Source organism: Sorex fumeus, unplaced genomic scaffold (assembly GCF_029834395.1).
Source record: "Sorex fumeus unplaced genomic scaffold, SorFum_2.1 ptg000028l, whole genome shotgun sequence".
Lineage (NCBI taxonomy): Eukaryota > Metazoa > Chordata > Mammalia > Eulipotyphla > Soricidae > Sorex > Sorex fumeus.
Genome location: NW_026606085.1, coordinates 3,214,171 through 3,239,382, shown reverse-complemented (window position 1 = coordinate 3,239,382; position 25,212 = coordinate 3,214,171). Strand labels below are relative to the sequence as shown.

Here is a 25,212-nt window from a genome sequence, read left to right as displayed (position 1 = left end):
GAGTGTGCATTAAGGTGCTTGTCTTGCCTGTGGCAGACCCTGGTTCGATCCCCAGGACACACGACTCACTTGGGAGCACACAGGGCACACTGCCAGTATGGTCCCAAAAAAAGATCAGATTTACTATTGGCTGTGGGAAAGGATCATCAGTGCAGCAGTGGCAACCGCTTGTTCTTCAAACCACATGGCTGTGAGTCCGGGGCAAGGCTGCTGCCTCACACGTGCGAGGCACCGGGTTCGATCCCAGGCACCACAAGCTGAAACCCACAAGGTTTCCTCCGGGACATAGGAGGGGGCGAGCTTGGAAGTCGGTGCCGCGTTTACACACAGGGAGGGTAGGGCAGGTCCGGCACTTGGTTGAAGTAGCCCCCCAGGAAGATGAAGCTGGACCCGACACCGAAGAGCACCAGAGCCGCCCAGAAGCAGACGTTGTCCAGGGCCTTGCCCATGCGCACCCAGTCGGACACCTCCTAGAGAGGGGCGGCGAAAGCCGGCGTCAGCAGCCCGCCGCGCGCGGCCGGGCCCCGTGCAGGCGGGCAGCGCCCGCCCACCTCGTCGGCGGCCTCCTGGTCCCGCGTGCTCTCGGCGACGAAGTTGACGGCGTCCACGCAGCTGCGGACCGCGGGGGCGACGGCACCCAGGTTCTGGCAGAGCGCGGCTGCGGCGACACCGGGCGGCGCTCAGCCCCCGGCCCTCCCTCCGCGGACGCTCCCGCCGGCCGCCCGGGCGCGCCCTCACCGGTCCACGGCCCGTGCCGGTGCCGCTGGGCCTCGAACACGAGCTCGCTGCGCGGCTTCTGCAGGATCAGCTCCTCGGCGCGGCGCAGGACGCCCACGGACGACGCCCGCCGAGCGCGCGGGGCGCGGCGGGGGTCGGCGGCGGCGGCCGGGCCCAGGGCGCGGGGCAGGAGCTGCAGCAGGACCTGGGGCGGGGGGCCGGGCGCGTCGCTCGCGTCGCTCGCCCCCCGCCCGCCGGGCCACGCCTGCGCGCCCCCCGGCGCTTACGTGGCGCAGGCGCGGGCACGCGGCGTGGGTGGCGGGCGTCCGCAGGGACACGTTGAGCACGACGACGCAGTTCATGACGATGAGCGTGGCGACCACCATGACGAAGACGAGGAACCTGCGCCGCGAGCGCGCCGTCACGCCCGCAGCCTCGTCACAAGCGCCCGGGCCGCGATGGAGCGGCGCCCCTCGGCCCCTCCGCCGGGCCGCCCGCTGCCCCCGGCCCGCCTGTGCCTGCGGCCGCCGCGGGCCGCGGCCAAGGGGGGCCCGGGCTCCCTGGAGACGCTGCTGTGGGTCTACCGCTTCCACAGCTCCACGGAGGTGAGCGACGCCCGCCCCCGGCGCCCGGACCCCCGGGGGCGCCCCGCCGCGGCCCGGCCCCCGCGCGGCGCCCGACCACTCCCGCGCCCCCCCAGGTGGCGCTCCGGCCCCCGCTGCTGTCCTCGCTGGAGCTCGCCGTGTCCGCGGCCCACGAGTACCTCGAGCGGCGCTTCCGAGAACTGGAGTCCCTGGAGCCGCGGGGGCGGCCGCCCACCCCCAGGGCCACCCTGGGGCTGGTGCTGAGAGAAGCCGCGTCCGGCGTCGTGAACTTCGGCGCCACCTTGGTAGAGGTGGGGGCGGGCGGGGGCGGGGGCGGGGGGCGAGGGCGGGGGCGGGGGCGGGGGCGGGGGCGGGCAGCCCCCCGACGGCCGTGCTCGCGTTGCAGATCTCGGCCTTGTGGCTGCAGCAGGAGGTGCAGCGGCTCGAGGACGGCGACGAAGGCCTGGGGCTGTCCCCGGAGGCCGGAGATCCGGGAAGGGCGCTGGCCCGGGTCGCCCTGGCCGTGGGTCAGGGGGCTTGGCGGGCCGGGGCCACGGCCGGCGCGAGCGCGCGGCTCCTGCTCCGGGGCGCGTGGCTGTGCCTGAGTGGCCGGGGCCCCCAGGGGTCCGCCTCGTTCCTGCAGCAGTGGCGACGCCAGCTGGGCCTCGGAACCCCCGAGGAACCGGGGAGCTGAGGATCGGGGGTGGGCGGGGGACCGGAGGCCGCGGCACTAGGGGGACACCGAGCCGGCCGTTCCCGGACCGACAGACGCAGGAGAACTCGGGGTGACGTGGGGCGGCAGTGCGAGGGACGGGGCACCAGAGAAGCCACTGCCGGCCCGTGCCACTCTCCCCTCCGAATAAAGTCCGGGAGGGACAAGAACCGAAGCTCCGGCCGGGTCGCGTGGTTCCGGCTGCGCCCCAGACCCCGCCCCGTGCTGACCAGGCGCCGCCCTGGGTGCTGGCCGCAGCCCGCGTGGGACCTGCCCAGCCCGCTGCTCCCTTACTGCCCAGCCCGCTCCCCCCTTACCTGCCCAGCCCGCTCCCCCCTTACCTGCCCAGCCCGCTCCCCCCTTACCTGCCCAGCCCGCTCCCCCCTTACCTGCCCAGCCCGCTCCTCCCTTACTGCCCAGCCCGCTGCTCCCTTACTGCCCAGCCCGCTCCTCCCTTACTGCCCAGCCCGCTGCTCCCTTACCTGCCCAGCCCGCTCCCCCCTTACTGCCCAGCCCGCTGCTCCCTTACCTGCCCAGCCCGCTCCCCCCTTACCTGCCCAGCCCGCTCCCCCCTTACTGCCCAGCCCGCTGCTCCCTTACCTGCCCAGCCCGCTCCTCCCTTACTGCCCAGCCCGCTCCCCCCTTACCTGCCCAGCAGCGGCACGCTCAGAGACGTCTCCGGGATTTTCTGGGCGATCAGGAACAAGAAGACGGTCTGGGCAAGCAGGACGTTGATGGAGACCGTGCACTTCTGGCCGCCGGCTGGAGGGAGCACGCGCTGAGGGGCGCCCGGCAGGCCCGAGCAGGAGCCAGCGGGCAGGGGTCGGGGCCCCTACCTTGCGCGGGCAGGAAGTAGGCGAGCAGCACGAGGCCGGAGATGAGCACGCAGGGCACTATGATATTAATGACGTAGAAGAGCGGCTTCCGGCGGATGATGAGCGTGTAGATGACTTCGGTGCCTCCCGCGTCGTCAGCGGAGCCGCCCTCTTGGCGGCGGATCACCCCCGGACAGTAATCGATGGCCCATTCGCCGTTTTCTACGGGCATAAGGCGCGGTCAGTCAGCGGGGAGCCCGCGCTGTCCTCGGGCTTCGCGCCTCCGTGCAGTCGCGCACAGAAGATGCGGCTGTCGAGGCGGGCGGGCGGGGGGGCCGGAGTCCTGGGCTCCTGGGGCCCAGGGCAGGCAGGATGAGGCCAGCTGAGGCAGAAAGACATTCCTTTCCAGGGAGGCTATGGGACCATAGGAAGCAAGGAAGCAGGATCGCCTGACAATCAACTAGTTTTCGGAAAGGGCCTTGTTAAAGCGCACTTGCCAAAATCAGACCCCAGCAACTTGGGTGAACTCCACTCAGAAAAGCATCTCTGCACTCAGTCTAGAAGCATTCTTTTCTGAACAGGGCAAGGACGGCAGGGCTCACCCGTGTAGGCCTCCGTATCTATATAGAGCTGGCTGACAGTCTTGCCTTCTTCATCCACGGCGAAGATGAACTCCACCTCTTCAGCACTATATGTCTGAGAACTACAGAGCCAGAACCCGGGACTCTCGCCCCAACAGCTAGAACCCAGGTCTACCTTGGGCCAGGGCTTACCAAGCTGAATCTGAGGTTATTGGGACTGACCCCATGCCCCATGCCCCACCTCCACGCCTGTTCCCCTGCTCTGTCCATCAAGGTGGAAGGTCCCACGGCTTTAGAGGACTGGCTCCACCCTCCAGGACCCAGACGCACTGCCCAATCTGACTCCCCTCCATTGGTCACCCCCACCCCCGCCCCTGCCATCATCACTGCAGTCCTGAGTAATTTCCCACCGGAAAATGAGGGAGCAATTCTGCCAGTCAAAGGGAAAGTAGGTGACTTCCACAGCGCAGGTACTGCGATAGATGGCCGGGGGCAGCCAGCTCACGGAGCCACCCTCGTAGATCAGGACATTGGCGTCGTAGGCCACGCCGAACTGGCCGTCGATACTGTAGGGGAAATCAGGCTTTTGTACACTGCTTGGTGGTCTCCACACATCAGACATGCCCCTCCCTGGTCTCAGTCCAACCCAACACCTCTCAGCCCAACCTTTGTTTCCCTCCTGTCAGGTGCCCTCCTGGTGCTCACTTATTTTCCAGCACAATCTCTGGCAGCCATACGAGTTCTGCAGGAACCCGCAGGATATCTAAGCCCCCAAAATCATCCTTGCTGAAGTTGAATCGGTAATCATGCCAGTCCTAAAAAGTTGGGGCACAGAGGGGAGAATTTTGCTCGGCAACTCCCAACCTGGTTCCCTGGCAAGCTTTGGGTTTAATCTGGGGAGGACTCATACCATGCTCCCAAATTGACTTACGATTCCAATCCAGACGCTGGTGGTCAAGGTCTCCTCTTTCTCATTCTGCGCATGGATTTCAGATGAAGAAATGGATTTCAGTGCCAGGTCTGGGAGAACATGGATGCTTGGGGCCAGAGAGGGATTTTAGGGTTGGCTGAAAGTAGGAGTCTCTTACCAGTGAGATAAGGTTGGTCAGGGTCACCTTGAGGGAGATGATGACTGTCTCCTCAGGCCTCTGCACGGGCCTGCGTGCACTGTCATAGTTGTCAAGGAGATGATGGTATAGACGCAGCTCCTCGTTGCTCTCACCTCTGCCTGGGATGGAGTCAAACGGAGGAAATCACGAGCTGAAGAGGCTGCGGGTATCTGCGAGGTTGTGGATTCTTCCTCGCCAATTCTTCCAGGGGTGTCCCCCGCCAGGGAAATCTCTTGTCTACACCTTGGTCTTTTTCTCCATCCTGTCCCTTTCAGGTTAGTATCTCAATGTCTGACCCCCTCCCCTGTCCTCCCCTCATCCCTTCCATACCCAGGAGGCCCCAGAGGAACAGGCCACACAACAAAAGCCCTGGCATCCTTCTGTCTGCTCTCAGGGTTATTCTGAGCTTTGACAGGCTTGGAAGGGGGCAGGTCAGGGCACATGAGTGGCGGGGAGGGGGTGTTAGTTCCGGACTGGGTTAGGGGACTGTCACCTAATCTTCCACACTGCAGCCAGGCACATCTTGGCTGCTTCCAAAGGCAGCTGTACCCGCCTGTGTTTCCTGTCCCCGCACAGTCCCGGCATCTTTGCCTGCTACCCAGCCACACAGACTGGAGCTGTTCTGAAGCAGGTGGGCTTCAGAACAGTCTGAACCCCCGAAGCCTGGTAGCAAGGTCTGTGGTCCTTTGCAGGCAACATTCCTTGATTCCCATCCTCACTAGTGAGGACACACATTACCACCACCCAGGATCCCAAGATCACACTGATGTAGTTCTGCCAGCAGAGTGTGGCAAAAGCTTATCTCCCTAGAGACCTAGTAATGAGACAGACAGACACTGTGACAGACTCCACCTGGCTCAGAAACCATGCCTCACTACAGGGCCCTTCCTCTCCCCACTGCCTTATTCCCACTTCTGCTCACCGCCAGCCTCTCTGAGTGAGCACTTGCCCCAAACACCAGTTTTAACTTGTAACCATCTTACGGTCACAAGTGTTAGGGAGTACTGTCTATCCAAATAATGAATTCACCTTTTCCTAAAGTCTTCTTGAGTCACCCAGTCTCCTGGATGCTTATTTTCAATCCAACTTCCTAGGCTCCATTGCCAAGAACTGTGATTTAAAATGATGCCAGAAATATGGTACCAGGAATCTGCTGGTGTGATTTCTATTTATTCTCCAAATCAGTTAAGTTCTCCGTTAAATCACCACTAATACATCCTGCATCTCTCTCACATCCTACAATAGTGCAGCAAAATTTTATTTGGTCCAACATCCTGCATTTAGGAACATAGTCTGGGGGGAGGGTAGAACTCTCATCCCTTGATGCTCAAGCCCATGTGTTATTGTAGCCTGGGACATCTATCACTCTCTACTGGAGAGCACTTTGTCATAGGGGCCCCAGCTGGGACTGGAACTCTTGTCCTCAGCCCAGTGAATCCTGCACGCGTCTTTTATAGAGCCAGCATGTGGGATGAGTGTTAGTACATTGTATGCCTGAATATCAGCTATGAATAACTGTGGATCACTGGTGCCTTAATAGAAATTTTAGTTTTAAAAGTTCTTTCCCCAGGTAGTGTTTCCAGGAGGGGCTTTTCCATCTCCTTCCTCTACCCCAGGCGCCACAGTCCACCAGTTAGTGCTGGGCTGGGGCCGAGAATGCTGGACTGTGCATTTTTTGTGAGCTCAGGCTGATGATTGCCTGAGGGATTAAGACTTCTTCCTGAGTAGGCAGTGACCAGCAACAGACTCCAGCCTGCTCCAGCCTGGGTTGTTTTCTCTTTTTGAGTCACACCCAGCGATGCTCAGGGGTTATTCCTGGCTCTGCACTCAGGAATTACTCCTGGGGGTGCTTGGGAGGCCATATGGGATTGAACCTGGGTTGGCCTCATGCATGGTAAATGCCCTACTTGTACTATCGCTCCAGCTCCAGTCTGGGTTTTATATTGTTTAGTTTGCTTTGTGTAGGGGCCACAACTGATGGTGCTGGGGTTTTCTCCCAGCTTTCTTCTCTGGGGTCATTCCTGGTGGTGCTTGGGGGGGAGGGGACTAGGGTGCTTAGAATAGAAACAGGGCCTCCTGCATGCTAAATCTGCACTCAGTCCATTAAGTTCTCTTTCAGGCCCCAAGTTTTGCTTTTTTTTTCTTTTTGAGTCATACAGCAATGCTCAGGGGTTACTCCTGGCCCTGCACTCAGAAATTACTCCTGGTGGTGCTCGGGGGACCATTGGAATGCTGGGAATCTAACCCAGGTCGGCTGCTTGCAAGGTAAACACCTTACCCGCTGAACTATCTCTCCAACCCTGAGTTTTGCATTTTTTACAGTGCTCCCAAGAGACACTCAATTCCATTGGGCATTCACAATCCTACATTGCTTTTCTCTTCCTTTGAGTGGTTTAGCAATGTCCTTTTTGTATAGACACAGGAATACAGTTAATTGAATACTGTTTATTCCTGGGCATCTATCATATTTACATGACTTAAGCCTCAGTTGCCCTTAGTTCTTAACACCCCCCAAAATGGAGGTCCCTCTGAGAGACAAGGATGGACAAAGATCTAAGCTCGATAGGAAACCACTGCTTTCACCTATGGCTTGGAGGCTGCCCACAGTGGCCAGGTTTGGGTGGCGTGTGCTTCTGAGCCATCTGTAGCCTCACAGTGGAGATGTCTCCCAGCTGGTCTGATGAAGGCCCCTTCAATTTGCAACAATGCCAGAGAGAGCGTATAGTGGGCAGAGACTTGCCTTGCACATGACTGACCTGGGTTCTCTCTCCGGCACTCCATATGGTGCCTGAGCCCTGCCAGGTATGATCCCTAAGCTCAGAATCAGGAGTAAGCTCTGATTACCACTGAGTGTGGCCGTAAAACAAAAATCAAAATAAAAAAGCGCTTACGTGGATTTGATCCTTAGCACTTCGGAAATAGTTCCTCTTCCTTTTATGAATAAGGAGACTGGGTTTAGAGGAGTCAGTACCAGACAATATAGAACACTGTCCGGATAACCCTGGATAGCATTGGTGTGTCCTTGCTCCTCCCGAAGGGAGCTTAGGGTTAGTTCTTGACTGCCTGTGGCTCTGATGGCTAAGACCTCACTGGTAGTTAAGACACAGAGGCAGAGCTCAGTAAATAATAGGCACTTGACAAATATTTATTGAACCCCCCAAAAAAACTTGTTTTCAGATTTTGGGCCACACCTGGGTCTGTACTCGGGTACTTATGGCAGCACTGGGAGACCACGCCTGTGCTAGGGTTCAGTATTTCACTCAGCTCCGTGCTAGGCAAGCATCTTTGTACTCTTTGGCCCCTACGGAACAAGTTAGCAAGAATAAATGAGCGAATGCTAGCTTCCTAGAACAGTCCGCCCCTCTCCGGCTGGAGTTGATGGGCTCATGGGAAGACACTTGCCCAAGTGAAGCCACAGAAAGGCCCCTCCTGATGCCGAACCAGTAAGTCAGTCTAGACCCAGCAGTATAAGGCCCACAAGGTGGGCAATGCCAGAGGCAGATTATTCATTCCTCCTCTGGCATGAAGTAAGAGAACAGGATTGGGCTCAGGGAGATGGCTCAGAGGACTGAGCACATTCTCTTCTGTCTGGTTTCACTTGCTCCAATCCTGCTGGATTTGATTTAAAAACCACAGAGGGGGGGGAATGTGATAAGAGATCGAGTGATAGTGTAGTGGATAGGGTGCTTGCCTTGCACATGGCTGACCCGGGTTCAATCCCCAACATTCTATATGGTCTTTTGAGCCTGCTGGGAGTGATCCCTGAGCACAAAGCAAGAAGTTAGCTGGAGCACTACCTGGTGTGGCCAAAAAACAAAAACAAAAAGTGTGGGGCGGTCATTTGCAAACCACAGCACCCAAAAGGAGAGAGAGAACAAAAGGGAATGCCCTGCCACAGAGGCGGGGTGGGATGGGGGTGAATGGGGAGGGTGGGAGGGATACTGGAATCATTGGTGGTGGAGAATGGGCACTGGTGGAGGGATGGGTGCTCGATCATTGTATAACTGAAACCCAAGCACAAAAATTTGTAAGTCTACAACTGTACCTCGTGGTGTTTCACTAATGAAAATTAAAAAAAAAAAAACAAAAAAAACCCGTGTGGGGCGGGGGAACTGAGAAATAGAATATTGTGGGCAGGAAAGAGTCTTTAGCATCTCAAGCCTCCTTTTCCCTGGCTTGACAATACTAAGATTGGACCAGGCAGATGGCGCAAAGGCCTGAAGTGCCTATTTTGCTTGCAGAAACCCCAAGTTCAAGCCTCAGCACCACATGGTCCCCTTAGCACCACCAGGTGGCCACAAAACAAAAAATTGGGATTTAGAGCCAGGAGCTTGACTCAAAAGATCTGGAGCTCATATTTTGCATGCTGGAGCCCCAAGTCTGATCCCTGGCATACCTGCTCCCCCAAGGACCACTAGAAGAGACACCTGAACTCCAAACAGGGTGGAGAACCCAAGCTTGACTCTAAGACAAAACAAAAATTAGGATTTGGGGTCATTGATATGACTCAGAGAAATGGAACATACGCCTCCATGTGCAAGCCTTGGGTCCTACCTGGTGTGACTCTGGTGGTCCCCTGCACCAGTGGGCGCCAGGCCTCACAGCACCAGCCCAGGCACTGAACCATCAGCCCACATTGCCAGATCAATATCATTAAAGTGGCCGCCCAGAACCCCACCTAGCATTTGTGAGTGTGATTCCTCAAAGAATTAGGATTTTCACAGCCTGAGATATAGAAACTTACCTAATAAGCAACTGCTTTGATGGCAACCCAGATTCAATCCCCAGCACCACATAAGGCTGATATGAGCACTGTGAGGTGTTGCTCCTAAGCCCAGAGCCAGAAATAGTCTCTGAACATCACTAGATGGGTTCCCTCCCCCCTCCCCCAAATTAGTATTTTTAAAAAGGAGCTGGTGTAAAGAAAAGCCCCGTATTCCCCATAATATAATCCCCAGGAAAATCCTGATGACAAGGAGAAAGACAAATGCCAGATGGCTTCACTGTTGTGTAGGATATAAAGAAACAAGTCAGAGGAACAGACATAGCCAAACCCAAACCGAAACCAGGCCTAGATTCTGAAGGTAGAGTGAGGAGTGAGATTATTAGAGCGGGGGGGGGGGGGGGGGGGGCTGGGGAAGGATGAAAATAAAGGACGGACTGGGGAAGGAGAGTATTGGTAAAGCGACCAAGCGGTGGGGAGGACAGCGTGATAACTTACATGTGAGGTGTGAATCTGTACCCCTAAAATTTACAGGTGCTGTACATCAATGTTGCCTAAAAGAACATTAAGTTATGACTAGGGGAATAGCTTCTGTGGTAGAGCACATGACTAGCGAGTGACAGGTCCTGAGTTTGACCCCTGGCACCGCCTGGTCACTGAGCCACTCAGGGTTTCCCTAAGCACCACTATAGTTGCTCCTATAAAAAAAGTAAAATTAATATGTATATATGGGTTGGAGTGATAGCACAGCAGTAGGGCGTTTGCTTTGCGCGCAGCCAGCCCGGCCGAGCCGGGTTCGATTCCTCCGCCCCTCTCAGAGAGCCTGGCAAGCTACCGAGAGTATTAAATATGCCAAACACAGTAACAAAAAGTCTCACAATGGAGACATTACTGGGCCCGCTCGAGCAAATCGATGAACAATGGGAGGACAGTGTTTGTTATGTATATATATTTACATCTGTGTGTATGAGAGAGAGAGAGAGAGAGAGAGAGAGAAGAGAGGAGAGAGAGAGAGAATAAAGAGTACAGGGCTCTTGCCTTTCATGTGATGGGTTTGATGCCTGGCACAACATTTGGTCCTCTGAGCAAATAATCCATCAGAAGTAACCCAAGTGCCACACCCCAGGACTACCAGGCTTGGTCCCAGTTAAAAAAAAAAATCCCTTGCACTGAAGAGATAGTAAAGGGGTTAAAGCACTTGTCTCACATGCAACCAACCCTGGTTCAATCCCTAGAACACAATGATCCCTTGAACACAACCAAGAGTGACAGCCAAGCACACAGAGCCAGGAACTGCTCCTAGTATTGCCAGGTGTGGCCTCAAACACACACACACACACACACACACACACACACACACACACACACTATCTAAATGATCCATTCTTTGACAACACTAGAAGAATGCTGACAGATAACTCTGCATTCTGAAAACTTTCCTCCAAAAATCTAAAATCCAACATATGTGTATATAGAGAGACATATATATGTATATATAAATGTAAACAAAAGATAGACTATGTTGAGTTTACTATTCTCCATCTTAGTATCACTTAATATATTAAAGGGGGTATGGTGCTGCCAGCAGGTTAATCTGTACCTGTGAGGCGAGTGCATCAGCAGCCTGATGGCGCCTTCAGACTTCCAGATACCCCAAAATTGCTGCTGTGCCTTTGGCCAGACCCCAAAAACTTGGGGCAAAGTTTACCAAGAAAGTAAACAGCCAAAAGTTAGGTATGTGGAAAACACACCCACAAACCACCTCCGGTCAGCTATATAATTGGAGGCAAGGCCTCTCTGGCTCCTGATTGAACTGCTTAATGGCCATGATCCCAGAGACTCAGAAACGAATCTTGGAAACCAGAGGCTTTAGGTAGAAATGCGTCCAGTCCCTGCAGTAGGTTACCGGTGATGGGTCAACCCAGGTAGGAATAGGTTTCGTGCCTTGGTCTGTTCCCCCTGGTGGCCCGGTGGCTGCCATCCTCCAGAGGCCACTGGATAGTCAGGTTTGGGCCCCCAGTGATGAGACACACAGGGCCTCATGGGATGGGGATGGAGCCGGGCTTGTCCTCCCCACCCCAATGAGACCCCAAGTCATTGCCCACGAATGGCCTCTCTGGCTCCTGATCCAGCTGCTTAATGGCCAGGATCCCAGAGACTCAGAAACAAATCTCAAAACCCAGTGACTTTTGGCAGAAATGCGTTCCGGACCCCACAGTACATTACTGTCGCCAGGTCACCCCAGGGAGGAAAGGGTGTTGTCACTCCACCTGCTCCCTCTTGGCGACTTGGTGGCCGTCATCCTCCAGAGGCCTTTGGACAGTCAGGCTTGGGCCCACAGTGACGAAACTTGTTGGGCCTCATGGGATGGGGGGAGCCGGGCCTGTCCTCCCCTCCCCAACGAGACCCCAAGTCATCGCCCACGAATGGCCTCTCTGGCTCCTGATCAAGCTGCTTAATGGCCTTGATCCCAGAGACTTAGAAACAAATCTCAAAACCCAGCGGCTTTTGGCAGAAATGTGTCTGGACTCCGCAGTACGTTACTGTCGCCGGGCCACCCCAGGGAGGAAAGGGTGTTGTCCCTCCGCCTGCTCCCTCTTGGCGACTTGGTGGCTGTCATCCTCCAGAGGCCATTGGACAGTCAGGCTTGGGCCCGCAGTGACGAAACTTGTTGGGCCTCATGGGATGCGGGTGGGTGGAGCTGGGCCTGTCCTCCCCACCCCAACGAGACCCCAAGTCATCGCCCACGAACGGCCTCTCTGTCTCCTCATCAAGCTGCTCAACGGCCATGATCCCAGAGACTCAGGAGCAGATCTCTAAACCCAGTGGCTTTTGGCAGAAATCTCTCCAGATTTAAGTGTTAAAATTTCGGAATTTCAAAATCACATGGCCCTACTGCAGCCACGCGACATCATATGTTATTCATAACCAACAATAGAACACAAATTGTCTATTGTTGCCTTTTCAGCATATCTGAGTGTTGGGGTAAATCTCAAATAATAATGGTGGGTCTGGTGTCGAAATTTTGAATGTGATCAAAGTAGAGAGAGAGTAATGTGGAAATCATCTGCCCCACAGGCAGGGGGAGGGTGTGGGATGGGGGTATACTGGGATTTTTGGTGGTGGAGAATGGGCACTGGTGAAGGTACGGGTGTTTCATTGTATGACCGAGACTTAGACCCAAAAGCTTTGTAACTGCTCTCACGGTGATTCAATAAGTAAAATTATAAAAAATGAAAAAGAAAAGTAAGGTGGAGTTCATGCCCAATTCAATCAGCTAATCAGTGGCTGAATAAATAGCAGTACTCCTACTATATATATATATATACTATAGAGTTTGACCTATTTCCATACTACAGATTTTTCCTTGTCAGGGCTGAGAACTAGCACCGCAGACCGGTAAGGCCCTGCCCTTGCCTACAGCCAACCCAGGTGTGAACTCTGGCACTTCATATGGTCCCCTGAGCACTGCTAGAAGTGATCCCTGAGCTCAGAGCCAGGAGGAAGTCCTGAGCACTGCTAGGTGTGGCCTTAAAACAAAACAAACAAACAAAATTATCTCTCATTTATCTTCTCTGTTTGAATGGACCATCATTTGCCCAGTTTACAATGTACAGACAAGATGTTAACCATTTTGGTTTGTGATTACATATATATGACATTCAGCAATGAACATATTTATGCAGTGTTTTTTTTTGGCATAGTATTTCAAATACATGCATAGGGCTAATTTCTAGCAGTGAAATTGCTGCCTCAGAGGAGGTGGCAAGTATGGCAAAATTCTTCAGGTGCCAAGTTCCCAGCTTGTTTATTCACAGCTGTGGCAGCAGGTGCCTCCCACCTCTTCAGCAGAACACAGGTCCCCAGTCTGTCCGCTGAGGGACCCAGCTGGAAGCAGCAGGCCCAAACACTGCAGAGCCTTCAAGCTCACATTCAACCCAGTTTGAATAAAAAATTAAATTTGAGAAATACCATATCCAGGGTTTTTCTTTCCTTTTTTCAGGGGAAGGCTTTGGGCTAAAACCAGCAGTGCTCAGGGATCACTCCTGGCTCTGTGCTAAGGATCACTCCTGGCAGTACTTGGGGAAGCATTTGGTGCTAGGGATCGAACCAAGGTTGGCCGCATATCTCAGTCCCTGCACTATTTCGCAGTCCCCAGGATTTTTCTTTTTTTTCCCTGACTGATTGTGACAGACATTTCATATATGGTCATATATTCAGGGATTTTGTTTATGTGGCACTGGATCTCAAACCCAGGGCCTCACATAAGATAAGCGAAGTTTCTATCAATGAGCTCCCTCCCTGCCCAAAACCAGGTTGTGTCTTAGATTATGTGGGCTAATGCCCAGCATCCTATGTTCTGGCTTGTTTTCTTAGAAGAAAAATTATATTTGAACAGTTAAAGACATATCTTCAAAGAGCCCTGAGTTTTTCCCTCACTTTTTATGCACTGATAAATAAATTTTTCCATAAGAAGAGTTCAGTGCCCTTACAAATGGTTCCTTTCTTCTAATGTGTAATTTTACTATCTTTGTAAAAATTATCTTAATTATATTTTATTATTTATATAGTTAAGCTAAACAGGTGCAGACTGGAGAGATAGTACAGGAGTTAATAGACTTGTCATGCCAGCCAGATCAACTACCCATTCAAACTCTGGCACCACATAAATCCTCTCAAGCACCTACAAGAGTGATCCCTGAGAGGGGCTGGAGTGATAGCACAGCAGGTAGGGCGTTTGCCTTGCACGTGGCCAACCCGGGTTCGATTCCCAACATCCTTCCTATATGGTCCCCTGAGCACCTCCAGGAGTAATTCCTGAGTGCATGAACCAGGAGTAACCCCTGTGCAATGTCGGGTGTGACCCAAAAAGGAAAAAAAATCTGATCCCTGAGTGCAGAGTCAGAAGTGCCATTGAGTGCAGACTAAACCTGCACCCCCTAAAAAAAGATAGGAAAAGGAGGATTTTGGATTTTTTAGTTTTTGTTTTTTAATTTTATTTTTTTACTTTTAATTTTGGGAGGTTTGGGGGCCCACCCAGCAGTGCTCAGAGGTTATTCAAAAGTTTTGTTAGTTTAGGTAGCAGTTTTCGATCATGTTAACCTTTATGCTATTGATTGAGGCTCACAAAATCTGGCTCAGTGAGGGTGGCTGACATAGTACTCAGCAGGGGTCTCACTTCCTGGCTGCAGCACTTGCAGACCTTTTTAGTAACAGTGTTTGCTAAGGATTGCACAGCTTTGCTGGGAGTTGGTGGGAGAGGGGCTTCAGACGGATCTGACTGTTGCATGGCCAGAAATGATTTATAGCACCAGGAAGTGTGGACAACAGAGCTGCCAGACAGCAGACTCACCTGGTGCAAGAGGGTCACCAGGGATTTGAATCATGTCCATAACCTTGAGTCATGTCCATCGGCTTATGATGCTAAGGCTAAAGACCAGAGAGATAGTACCTTAAGTGCTTAGTTGTCTTGCTCATGGCCAATCCCAGTTCTATTCCTGGAACACGATATGGTCCCCAAGCACTGCCAGGAGTAATTCCTAAGGGCAGAGTCAGGAGTAAGCTCTGAGCATTGCAGGGTGTGACCCTAAAAAAAAAGAGTAAGTGGGGGCCGGAGTGATAGTACAGTAGGTAGAGTGTTTGCCTTACACGTGGTTGACCTGGGTTCGATCCCCAGATCCCTCATGGTCTCCTGAGCACTGCCAGGAGTAATTCCTGAGCACAGAGCCAGGAGGAAGCCCTGAGCATCGCCATGTATGACCCAAAAAGAGGGAAAAAAAAGTAAGAGGGGCGAGTCTCAAGTAGCTGAGTTTGTGCTTTGTAGGAAGGAGTCATGTGATCCATTTTGATGCTGCTGCTGTACCCCTGAGTACCCCTGAGTACTCCTGAACACCTTTTCAGGGGTTATTCACTGAGCCCCACTGGGTATGGTCTCAAAAGAAACAAATTTTAAAAATTAAAAAATATATAAAAACACTTTTCTCATTTTGGAGAGGCTTAAATTTTGGGACCACTCCTCCTAGTCGTGTGCTTGGGGTTCACACCCAGCAGTGCACAGGAAGCCCTGTGAAACTAGGGATCAAACCCCAGTCCCCCACATGTAAAGCACACCCTTATCCCATAGAGCTATTACTCTAGCCCAAACTCTTTTAAAAAAATAATAAAGTGGGATGGGGGGGAATACTGTGGACATGGTTGGTGGAAGACGTGCACTGGTAGAGGGATGGGTGTTCGATCTTTGTGTGACTGAAACTTAATCGTGAAAGCTTTGTAACTATCTCATGATGATTCAATTAAAAAATTAAAATAAATAAGAGGGAATATTAAGTGGACAATCACTTTGGAAAACTGGCAGATTCTGAATAACTTAATTCTGTAGTTTTCCTTTGACTCAAGAATTCTGTATCAAGACTTTTTTTCATTGTTCCTCCTTCCCTTCATTGTTGTTGCAGTGACCACAGACATACCTGTCCGTGGTGCTCAGTGAGGTCACTCATCACTCATAAGGTGCTCATACAACTCGACCACAGTTCTCCCTCAGTGGGGCAGAGGTGGTCACATGTCTTTCATGATGAGACATGAGCACATTCTGGTGGTGCTCACAGTTGCTTCTGGCACACTCACACGTGCTCTCCAAGGATCACATTTCCTGCCACCTTTTATTTTGGCCACAGTGCTTGCTGGGCTAACTCCCCTTAGGTATAGTGCTTACCCAAACCCAGCTGTGGTGGGGGACTCAGCAGACCTTCCAGGACTGGGTTACACACAGGGGGCAGCACTGGGGCTTGAACTCGAAGCCTCACACTTGCCGGGCAGGAACCCCAGGCCAGTGAGCTCTCCCACATCCCACCCTCGTTCTGAGGTATTAAAAGAAACATGAACCCGAAAGATCTGCGCACAAGTCACTGGTTGCTTGGCTGGGAGGATCAACCAGAAAGAGGCACAGTGAACTGATGGAAATGGTCTCTGTCTTGATAGAGGTGATGATTATGTGGGGGGAAATGTTTACCAATGTTTTATAGAAGCAATGAGACTAATGTTTGTGCATTCCTCTCCATATACATTATTCAATAGATAAATATAAAAAGAAAAATAAATAAAATTATGAAAAAAGTAAGGTGGAGTTCATGCCTAATTCAATCAGCTAATCAGTGGCTGAATAAATAGCAGTACTCCTACATAAAAAAAATAAGGTGCTTACCTTGCATATAACCAATCCCAGATTAATCCCCAGCACTGCATATGGTTCCCCAAGAACTGCCAGATGTGGCCCCCAAACAAACAACAATGAAAGATAAACCTTGGACCCAGGTAACTTCACAGAGTCCTACTAAACTTTCAAGGAACAGATCTATGTTTTACACAAGTTGTCCAGATATCAAGAAGAATGAAAGCCAATCAAGTTTATGAAGTTCCTACATCAACTAAGGACAGGAAAAAAAACTAAAAAAAAAATAGCCTTCCCTGTTTGAAACAGCAAGCCTAGTTCCAAGGGATGAGTCACTGTACGTCACAGCCATCCCAGCCTTCTTAAGAGGCACTCAGGATGGAGCTTCCCTTAGCATGGATTCATTTTGGATCGCCTTCAGGAATGCTGGGAGCAGTCCCTGGGGGAGGGGGCACTAGAGAACCATAAAAAACTATAAATAGGTGTTTTTGGGTAATGTGTGGTGCTAAGGATCCAGCCCGATCTCAGACACACAAGGTGTGCACTTCGCTGCTGAGCCGCACGCCTGGCCCTGGAACCTCACTCATTCCTGGTAGAAGAGAATCCCTTAGGCTAAGCAGTTTTCTGCTTCTGCTCCTTCGCCTCACCACTCCTTTTTCTTGGAGGGGGTCTTCCCTGCAGTGTGCAGGCGATTCTCAGTGACTTGATTCCCAAGTTCAAGTGACAGCCCAAGGATGCAGTACTGCTCAGTCCTGCGGTACCGGGGACCACCAGGACCATTCCTGCAGCGCACATGGGTCTTTGGGGCTGATTCTGGTGACATCCAGGGGGCCATGGGGTACAGAGGATCAAATTGGGGTTGGGTGATAGATGGCATGTGCCCTAAGCCTGGACTATTTTCCCAGTCCCGGTGCCATATTTTAAAAAAAGATTTCACTTATTTTTTATTGTTTAGTTTTGTGGGGGGGTTGCGGGTGGCGTTTCCACAATGGGCAGTGTTCAGGGCTGCTCCTAGCTCTGGGTTCAGGAGAGACTCCTGGCAGAGCTCAGAGGATCAGATGTGGTGCCAGGGATTTCTTTGGACCAGGGTCAACACCATACAAGGTAAGTGCAATACGTTTGTACTATCTGCCCCCCCCCCACTTTATCATTTTTTGGGGTCCCCACATATCCAGTGGTGCTTAGGAATGATCTCCGGTGGTGTGCAGAGGACCATATGCAGTGTTATGGATTGAGCCAGCATCAGCTACATGCAAGTCAAATGTCTTAACTCCGTACTCCCTGACCTATGTTTCCCCCCACCTTCTCTTCCCTGCCCTTTGGTTGTTGTGTAAATGATGACCAGAGATCACACACATCAGTCGTGCTGCCATGAGACAGAAGATCACACAATGTCTTCTGGCACCAGAGTTCCCAGACAGCGTAAGTGCTGAGATGCACTTGAACGCATGAGGTGGTGCTAAGGTGGGGCTATTTGCCACAATAAAGCCAATCAGATCATCAGATTAGCTTTAGTAACCTCTGTCCAAGGGGTCAGTCACAAACACTGTGGCTTGTCCAGTTACATCCTAAGCCTTAATAGTCCCAAACAGAGGAGAATCTGGCCATTTATTAAACACAATTTCTGCTCCCCAGTAGACACCTGAACTAATGTTTACATTAACAAGTACATTAAGGACAATTGGCAGGTACATTAAGAGTTAATAGGTACATCCAGAATTAACAGGCACTTTATGTTCATTGCAGCACTGTTCACAATAGCCATAATCTGTAAACTACCCAAGTGCCCTAGAACAGATGACTGGTTAAAGAAACTTTGGTACATCTACACTATGCAGCTGTCAGGAGAGATGAAGTCATGAACTTCGCTTATAAATGGATAGACATGGAGAGTATCATGCTAAGTGAAATGAGTCAGAAAGAGAGGGACAGACATAGAAGGACTGCACTCATCTGTGGAGTGTAAAACAACATAACATGAGGCTGACACCTAAGGATAGTAGATACACGGGACAGGAAGATTGCTCCATAGCTGGAAGCCTGCCTCATGAGCAAAGGGGAGAAGGCAGCTGGAATAAAGAAGGGATCACTAAGAAAAAGATGGCTGGAGGAATCGGTCGGGATGGGAGATGTGTGCAGAAAGTAGATAAAGGACCAAACATGACAACCTCTCAGGGTCTGTATTGCAAACCATAATGCCCAACAGTAGAGAGAGAGTATGGGGAATGCTGTCTGGCATGGAGGCGGGGGGGGGGGGTGGGAAAGGGGTGGTATAACCCGGGATATTGGTGGTGGGGAATGTGCACTGGTGGAAGGATGTGTGTTTGATCATTGTGTGATTATAACCCAAACATGAAAGCTTGTAACTATCTCACAGTGATTCAATAAAATTTAAAAAAAGAAAAAAGAATTAACAGGTACTAGGGTCAGAGCAATAGTACAGAGGGTAGGGCATTTGCATTGCACGCGGCCCGCCCAGTTTCGAACCCTGGTGCCACAAAAGGTCTACTGAGCTCACCAGGAGTGATCCTTGAACACAGAGGCAGGAGTAAGCCATGATCATACTGCTGGGTGTGGCCCCCAAACAAAAGGAATTAATAGGTACATAAGAGCAAAGGTCGGGATAGTTACATAACTGTGGTCATGGGTGATAAGCAATCAGCAAGCGCTTTTAATGTATAGCATTAAAGTCATGATAACCACCTGTTCTATTCCTGTCTGGACACACATTTGCAGCCTTCACATTTGCAGACAATTAGCCCTCATTGTCTAAACTAAGCTAAACTTGATTTACTCAAGGGGCTATCCCAACCTTGGGGTTTTTATTAAGGGGATGGATGACTTCCCCCACTAGGAATCAAATTTGCAGCCTCAAGCCCTCATACTAGGAAAGCAGTATTTCCTTAGGCCTTAAGAGTTCCAAAATGTTGCTTGGTGGTAAAAGACATACTTCATGTGTAAAGGCCCTGTGCTCCATCCAGGGCACCAAAAGAAAACCAAATTTAAGATAAAAATTTAAATGAATGTAAAAGGAACCCCAAAATAACAAGAAACTGAAAAACAGATTTTTGCCTTTAGATGTGGCTGGAGTGATAGCACAGCAGGTAGGGTGTTTGCCTTGCATGTGGCCGACCGGAGTTCAATTCCTCCATCCCTCTCCGAGAGCCTGGCAAGCTACCGAAAGTATTCCGCTCACACGGCAGAGCCTGGCAAGCTCCCCATGGCATATTTGATATGCCAAAAACAGTAACGAGTCTCATAATGGAGACATTACTGGTGCCCACTCGAGCAAATCGGTGAACAACGGGAGAATTGTGCTACAGTGCTATATGTGGCAGTGAGTGACATCACTAGTATGAAGACAGAGCCTGAGGATGGCAAAACGGAAGGATGGGTTTCATCTACTGAATGGTGCCACCAAGCTGCTAGATGAATCTGAAATTGTCCCTCTCTAGACCTCTTGCTAAGAAAGCAATGCCCTTAGGTTTAAAGAAACCTTTGCTGGGACTGGAGAGATAATTTAACGAGCTGAGCACATGCTTAAGATGCAGGAGACTTGAGTTCTAGTCCCAGAACTGCATAGTCCCCTGAACACCACCAGGAGCAACCCTCTAAATACTGCTAGGTGTGGCCCCAGGCAGATAAGTATATGACAGTACAAAGGTCCATAAATGGTTAGATAAGTTCTGAGAGAAAAATAGCAAATATAGAGCCTGGAGAGACAGTACAGCCAGTGAGGTGTTTGCCTTGCATGCTAAGCTTAACTGGGTTTGACCTCTGGCATCCCATGTGGCCCTCTGAGCCCCACAAGAAGTGACCCATGAGTGCAGAGTCAGGAGTAAGCCCTGAGGACCTCTGGGTGTGCCTCCCCTCCCCAAAAGAACAAAAACAGCAAATGTAAAAGGGGAAACAACTCTACCAGAAACTAAACTACCAGAGAGTCATACAAACAATCATAAAAAACATGGGGCTGGAGTGATAGCACAGCGGGTAGGGCGCTTGCCTTGCATGCGGACCTCCTGGGTTCTATTCCCAGCATCAAGTATGGCCCCCCAAGTACTGCCAGGAGTAATTCCTGAGTGCAGAGCCAGGAGTAACCCCTGAGCATCGCTGGGTGTGACCCAAAAAGAAAAATAAACAACAACAACAACAACAAAAACATCATTGTGGAACAGGAATGTGGCTCAAGCATTAGAGCACAGGTGTGAAGCCCTGAGTTTGATCCCCAGTGCCTCCTGGTTCCCTGAACACCTCTGGATATGATCCTTATAGTCCCTAAGACCACCAAGAGTGACCCCAACAAATTGAAAAAAACTGTTACTGCTTAGTAATTGACAAAACAAGGAAACTTGTTTTGGGGGATCAGCTTAGAGCTGAGTGGTAGAGCACTGACCTTGCATGTGTAAGGCCCTGGACCCAAATCCTAGCAACACACACACACACAGAGAGAGAGAGAGAGAGAGAGAGAGAGAGAGAGAGAGAGAGGAGCATTAATAGAGCATGGGAACAGTTCAGATCATATGCATATAGAAACAACACAGGACGATATCAATGAATCCTCTATTACAAAAAAATTAACTCGTATCCCTACTTGTTATCATATACAAAAATAAACTCTAGCTGGACTAAAAGCTTTTAATCAAAAGGTAGAATTTAATCAAAAGGTAGAGATAGTACAAGGCAAGTACACTTGCCTTGCATGTAGCCAACTCGGATTCAATCCCCGGTGCCCTATATGGTCCCCTGACCACCATCAGGAGTGATCTCTGAGCATAAATCCAGGAAATGAAAGGGGAAATACTTTAAATGAGAGGTGAAAGGAATAGTACAAAGGTCAAGGCAAGTGCTTATACACAGCTGACCCCAGTTTGTTTGATCCCTGGTACCACGTATCTAGTCCCCTTGGTGGTACCAGGAGTCACCCTGAGTTAGCACAGAGCTAGGAATAATTCCTGAGCACTGTTGGGTCTGGTCCAAATCACCCCCCCTCTCAAAAAATAAATTTCATGTTGAGAAAGACAAATTAATCTTATTTAATGTCATCATCTCTCCCTCAATCCTCAGAGAAGCTTCTATTTCTTAGAGCTTGAGCTGTGCTTCTGAGAGCCAGCTGTCCTACTGCCTACCATCTAGAAAAGTAGACAGACAGTCAAACAAAGTATCGTAATAATTTTGGCAAAGATGTAGGAATTTATAATACAGTAACTAATCCAATCTGAGAACTCAGACAACAGCAATCCTCCTGGAACTGACCCAGACCTGGATCATGCCCATCCAGCCCCAAGGGTGTGTCCACACTCAGAGTGATGAGTCTCTGGGGAATTTTTTTTTTCTTTTTGATTTTTGAGTCACATCGAGTAGTGCCCAGGGCTGATGCCTGGCTCTGCACTCAGTGATCACTCGTGGAGAGCTTGGAGACCACATGGGCTGCCAGGGATTGAACCCGAGTTGGCGTGTGCAAGGCAAGAACCTTACCCATTGTACTATTGCTCTGGCCCTAAGAATGAGTTTCTTGGCCTTTTTTCTTTATTTTCCTCTCCTCCTCCCCACCCCCTTTCTCTTCCTCCTCCTCGCCCTTCTCCTCCTCTCTTTTTTTGGTGTTGGGAAGTGAAACCAAATCTATCACATAGCTACACCTCCACCTTCTTAATTCATGTCTTAGCCATGCAAATACTGGCTAGAAATATTCCATTCCACCTGATGACAGCCAAAATTAATTCCATAAAAACCTCAGTATTGGGGGTCTTTTAGGCACTCAGAGGGGCTAAGGGCCACACCCAGAGACAGCAGGGCCACCTCAGGGATGCTTGGGGCTACTGGGCAACACCTGGCAGTGCTGGGTCATGCAGTGCTAAGGACCAAACCTGGAGTGCATGCAAAATATTCATTCCAGCCCTTTGAGCTATCTCCTGACCCAAAAATGCTTCACTTCTGATTTTTCTCAAATTTTCCACATATTTCGATAGCACAGCAGTAGGGCGTTTGCCTTGCACGCAGCCAACATGGCCGACCCGAGTTCAATTCCTCCGCCCCTCTCGGAGAGCCCGGCAAGCTACCGAGAGTACCTCGCCCGCATGGCAGAACCTGGCAAGCCACCCGTGAGGTATTCTATATGCCAAACACAGTAACAACAAAAAAAGTCTCCAATGGAGACGTTACTGGGCCCGCTCAAGCAAATCGATGAACAACGGGAGGGCCTTTACCTTACCTTTTTATTAATGAGTCAACCTAAAGAGCAAAATCATATGAACAAATTTATTTCCAATAAAATATCTCCAAATAGGGGCTGGGGAGATAATGTTGAGCTTAAGGTGCTTGCTTGACTTGCATGCAGTCAACCATGGTTCAATCCTCAGCGCTGCATATGGTACCTGAGCATCGAGAGAGATCACTCCTGAGCACGGAGCCAGGAATAGCTCCTCAGCATTGCCAGGTATGGCCCGACTCCTCTTCCAAATAATGGAAAAACACAATATGTCTAAATACTACAAATGTTTTCAGTATGATATGATGAAATGTAAGTAATCTTGACACAGCATAAAATATGTGTGCCCCATTTTAATCCTAGCTGGATTCTCTGGAATTCTCCTCCAACGTCTACTCTTAAAGTTTTACCTAACTTTATTATCAGCTGTTGCCTGCTTTCATCCACCAGGGAATAGGACGATTATGTTTCTACCTCTCTCTCTCTCTCTTCTCTCTGCATTGTATGTGTTGTGTGTGTGTGTGTGTGTGTGTGTATGTGTGTGTGTGAGAGATGCCCTGCAGTGTTTAGAACTTAGTCCTGGCTCTGCACTCAGGGATCACTCCTGGCAGAATTCCAGGTTGGCCACAAGCAAGGCAAATGCACTACCTACTGTTCTCTAATTCTGGTTCCCTCCTTGTATTTCTTAACCAGTAATCACTTGATCCAGAAGACATAGCCAGGAAGTGTCAAACACGCACAAAACTATGATGATGGCACAGAAAGGAAGAGAAAAATCCACTTTCTGGTTTTAAGTTTTGTTTTTGTCAGGTTCTTTTGTGTACAAGGAAAATGGATAACTAAATTTAAAATAGCTTTTTAGAGACAGAGGAGACGGTACAGCAGGTAGGGTGCTTTCCTTGTATATGGTTGTCCCATGATTGATCCTCAGCATCCCACATGACCCCCATGTCCTGCCAGAAGTGATCCTTAAGCACAGAGCCAGGCCCTAAGCACCACTGGCTGTGTCCCAAAAACCAAATAAAATAAAATAGCCTTTCAGGCTTGCTTTTCAAATGCCTGTTCTCTCTTGACAAGCATCTAATTTGTTTGTCTCTATGTCTCTTTACTATTTCCCCTGCCTCCGGAGAAGCTTATAAAGGTAAAGGTAAAGGCCCTCCCGTTGATCGTCGATTTGCTCGAGCGGGCCCAGTAACGTCTCCATTGGAGACTTTGTTGTTACTGTGTCTGGCGTATCGAATACGTCACGGGGAGCTTGCCAGGCTCTGCCGTGCGGGCGAGATACTCTCGGTAGCTTGCCGGGCTCTCCGAGAGGGGCGGAGGAATAGAACTCGGGTTGGTCATGTTGGCCGCTTGTAAGGCGAACGCCCTACCTGCTGTGCTACTGAAGGCAGGGCTGGAGCGATAGCACAGCGGGTAGGGCGTTCGAGAGTATTCGATATGCCAGACACAGTAACAACAAAGTCTCCAACGGAGACGTTACTGGGCCCGCTCGAGCAAATCGACGATCAAGGGGAGGGCCTTTACCTTTTTACCTTACCGGAGAAGCTTGTGTTCTCTGTTGAACATATGTATCTCCTCTCTTCCCCACTGACATCTTTCTAAGTAAGTTTTTGCTCAACAGAAACTACCTTGCTTTGGAGCCAGAGAGATAGTGCAGTGGGTAGGGTGCTTGCCTTGCACCAGGCCAACCTGGTTCCAGTCCCCCAGCACCCAGATTCCACCAAGAGTGATTACTGAGCAGTTAGGAGTAAGCCCTGAGTGCTGCAGGGTGTGGCCCCCCCAAAAAACACAACCACAACAGAGCTTTTCACGGCTGGCCCAAAGACTGAGTGCATGATTTGCATGCAGGAGACCAGAATCCAAATCCTGGCACCACATGGTTTCCCCAAACACCACTGCACAGACTTGTGGGTAGTCTTGAGTACCACTGGGTGTGGCCCCAAAGGAACAAATAAATCTTTTTGGTCTTCACAACATTAATTTAATCTCCAATGGAGGCAGAAAATTTCTGCCAAAATTTTATTAGAAGCAGGATTTTACATAAGATCAAAAAATCTTCACAAAAGTGCTTCTTAAGTTACGAAAGAACAACAGAATCCCCCTCCCCCACCCCTCAGAAAATTTAATGAGGGAGGAGCAGGAAGTGAGGAGAGGCAGTTCTGAGGCGCTCAGGAATTCAGCACCCACCCACCCCACTCCCCACCACCCCATTTGTTCAGACCCACGATGAAGGTGTTTGACCCCACAGCCGTCTTGGAGGCGCTGCTTCTTAGTAACCATGTCTTCAAACTCATCCACTTTAAATATGATGAAGTCCCACTTCCTGGAGTAGAATTTCCGGTGAACAAAGGAACTTTGCCCAGCATAGTTGGTCACATGCTCCTTGCTTTTCAGCTTAGCTTGGGTATTCGGAAACAAGGACTGGGCCTATGTGGACACCGAGCCCTGGTGCTTTCCAAAGGCACCTGTTTGGATCCCGAGGCTGGGGACTGCTGAAGGCAGGCAGATAGGAATGCTTTCCAAGGGCTCTTCCAGGTACCCCTGGGGAGGCAAACAGGCAGCGGCACCGACAAACGGACTGCCGCTCACAGCCAT

General features: G+C 50.8%; 2 protein-coding genes across 2 annotated transcripts; one reads left to right on the top strand and one right to left on the bottom strand.

Moving 5' to 3' along the window:
- Positions 1-58: 58 nt before the first annotated feature.
- Positions 59-25,212, bottom strand: CHRNE (cholinergic receptor nicotinic epsilon subunit). Its single transcript, XM_056114793.1, has 13 exons — positions 25,185-25,212; positions 24,843-25,016; positions 4,498-4,637; positions 4,341-4,385; positions 4,115-4,224; positions 3,820-3,975; positions 3,431-3,531; positions 2,850-3,050; positions 2,661-2,775; positions 1,005-1,119; positions 739-922; positions 552-658; positions 59-470 (listed from the first exon to the last, which is right to left on the bottom strand). The coding sequence occupies exons 1-13, from the start codon at positions 25,210-25,212 to the stop codon at positions 321-323; spliced, it is 1,626 nt and encodes a 541-aa protein (XP_055970768.1). The 3' UTR covers positions 59-320.
- Positions 1,176-2,090, top strand: CUNH17orf107 (chromosome unknown C17orf107 homolog). Its single transcript, XM_056115152.1, is given in 4 exon segments — positions 1,176-1,322; positions 1,418-1,612; positions 1,708-2,004; positions 2,070-2,090. Coding segments are annotated over 4 exon segments (660 nt in total).

Coding starts and splice junctions, on each gene's coding strand:
- CHRNE (XM_056114793.1), bottom strand. CDS start 25,212: ATGGCTGTGAGCGGCAGTCCGTTTGTCG. Junction 4,386..4,497: donor TGACCAACCTTATCTCACTG/GTAAGAGACTCC, acceptor ATCCATGCGCAG/AATGAGAAAGAGGAGACCTT. Junction 471..551: donor ACCAGGAGGCCGCCGACGAG/GTGGGCGGGCGC, acceptor GCCCCTCTCTAG/GAGGTGTCCGACTGGGTGCG.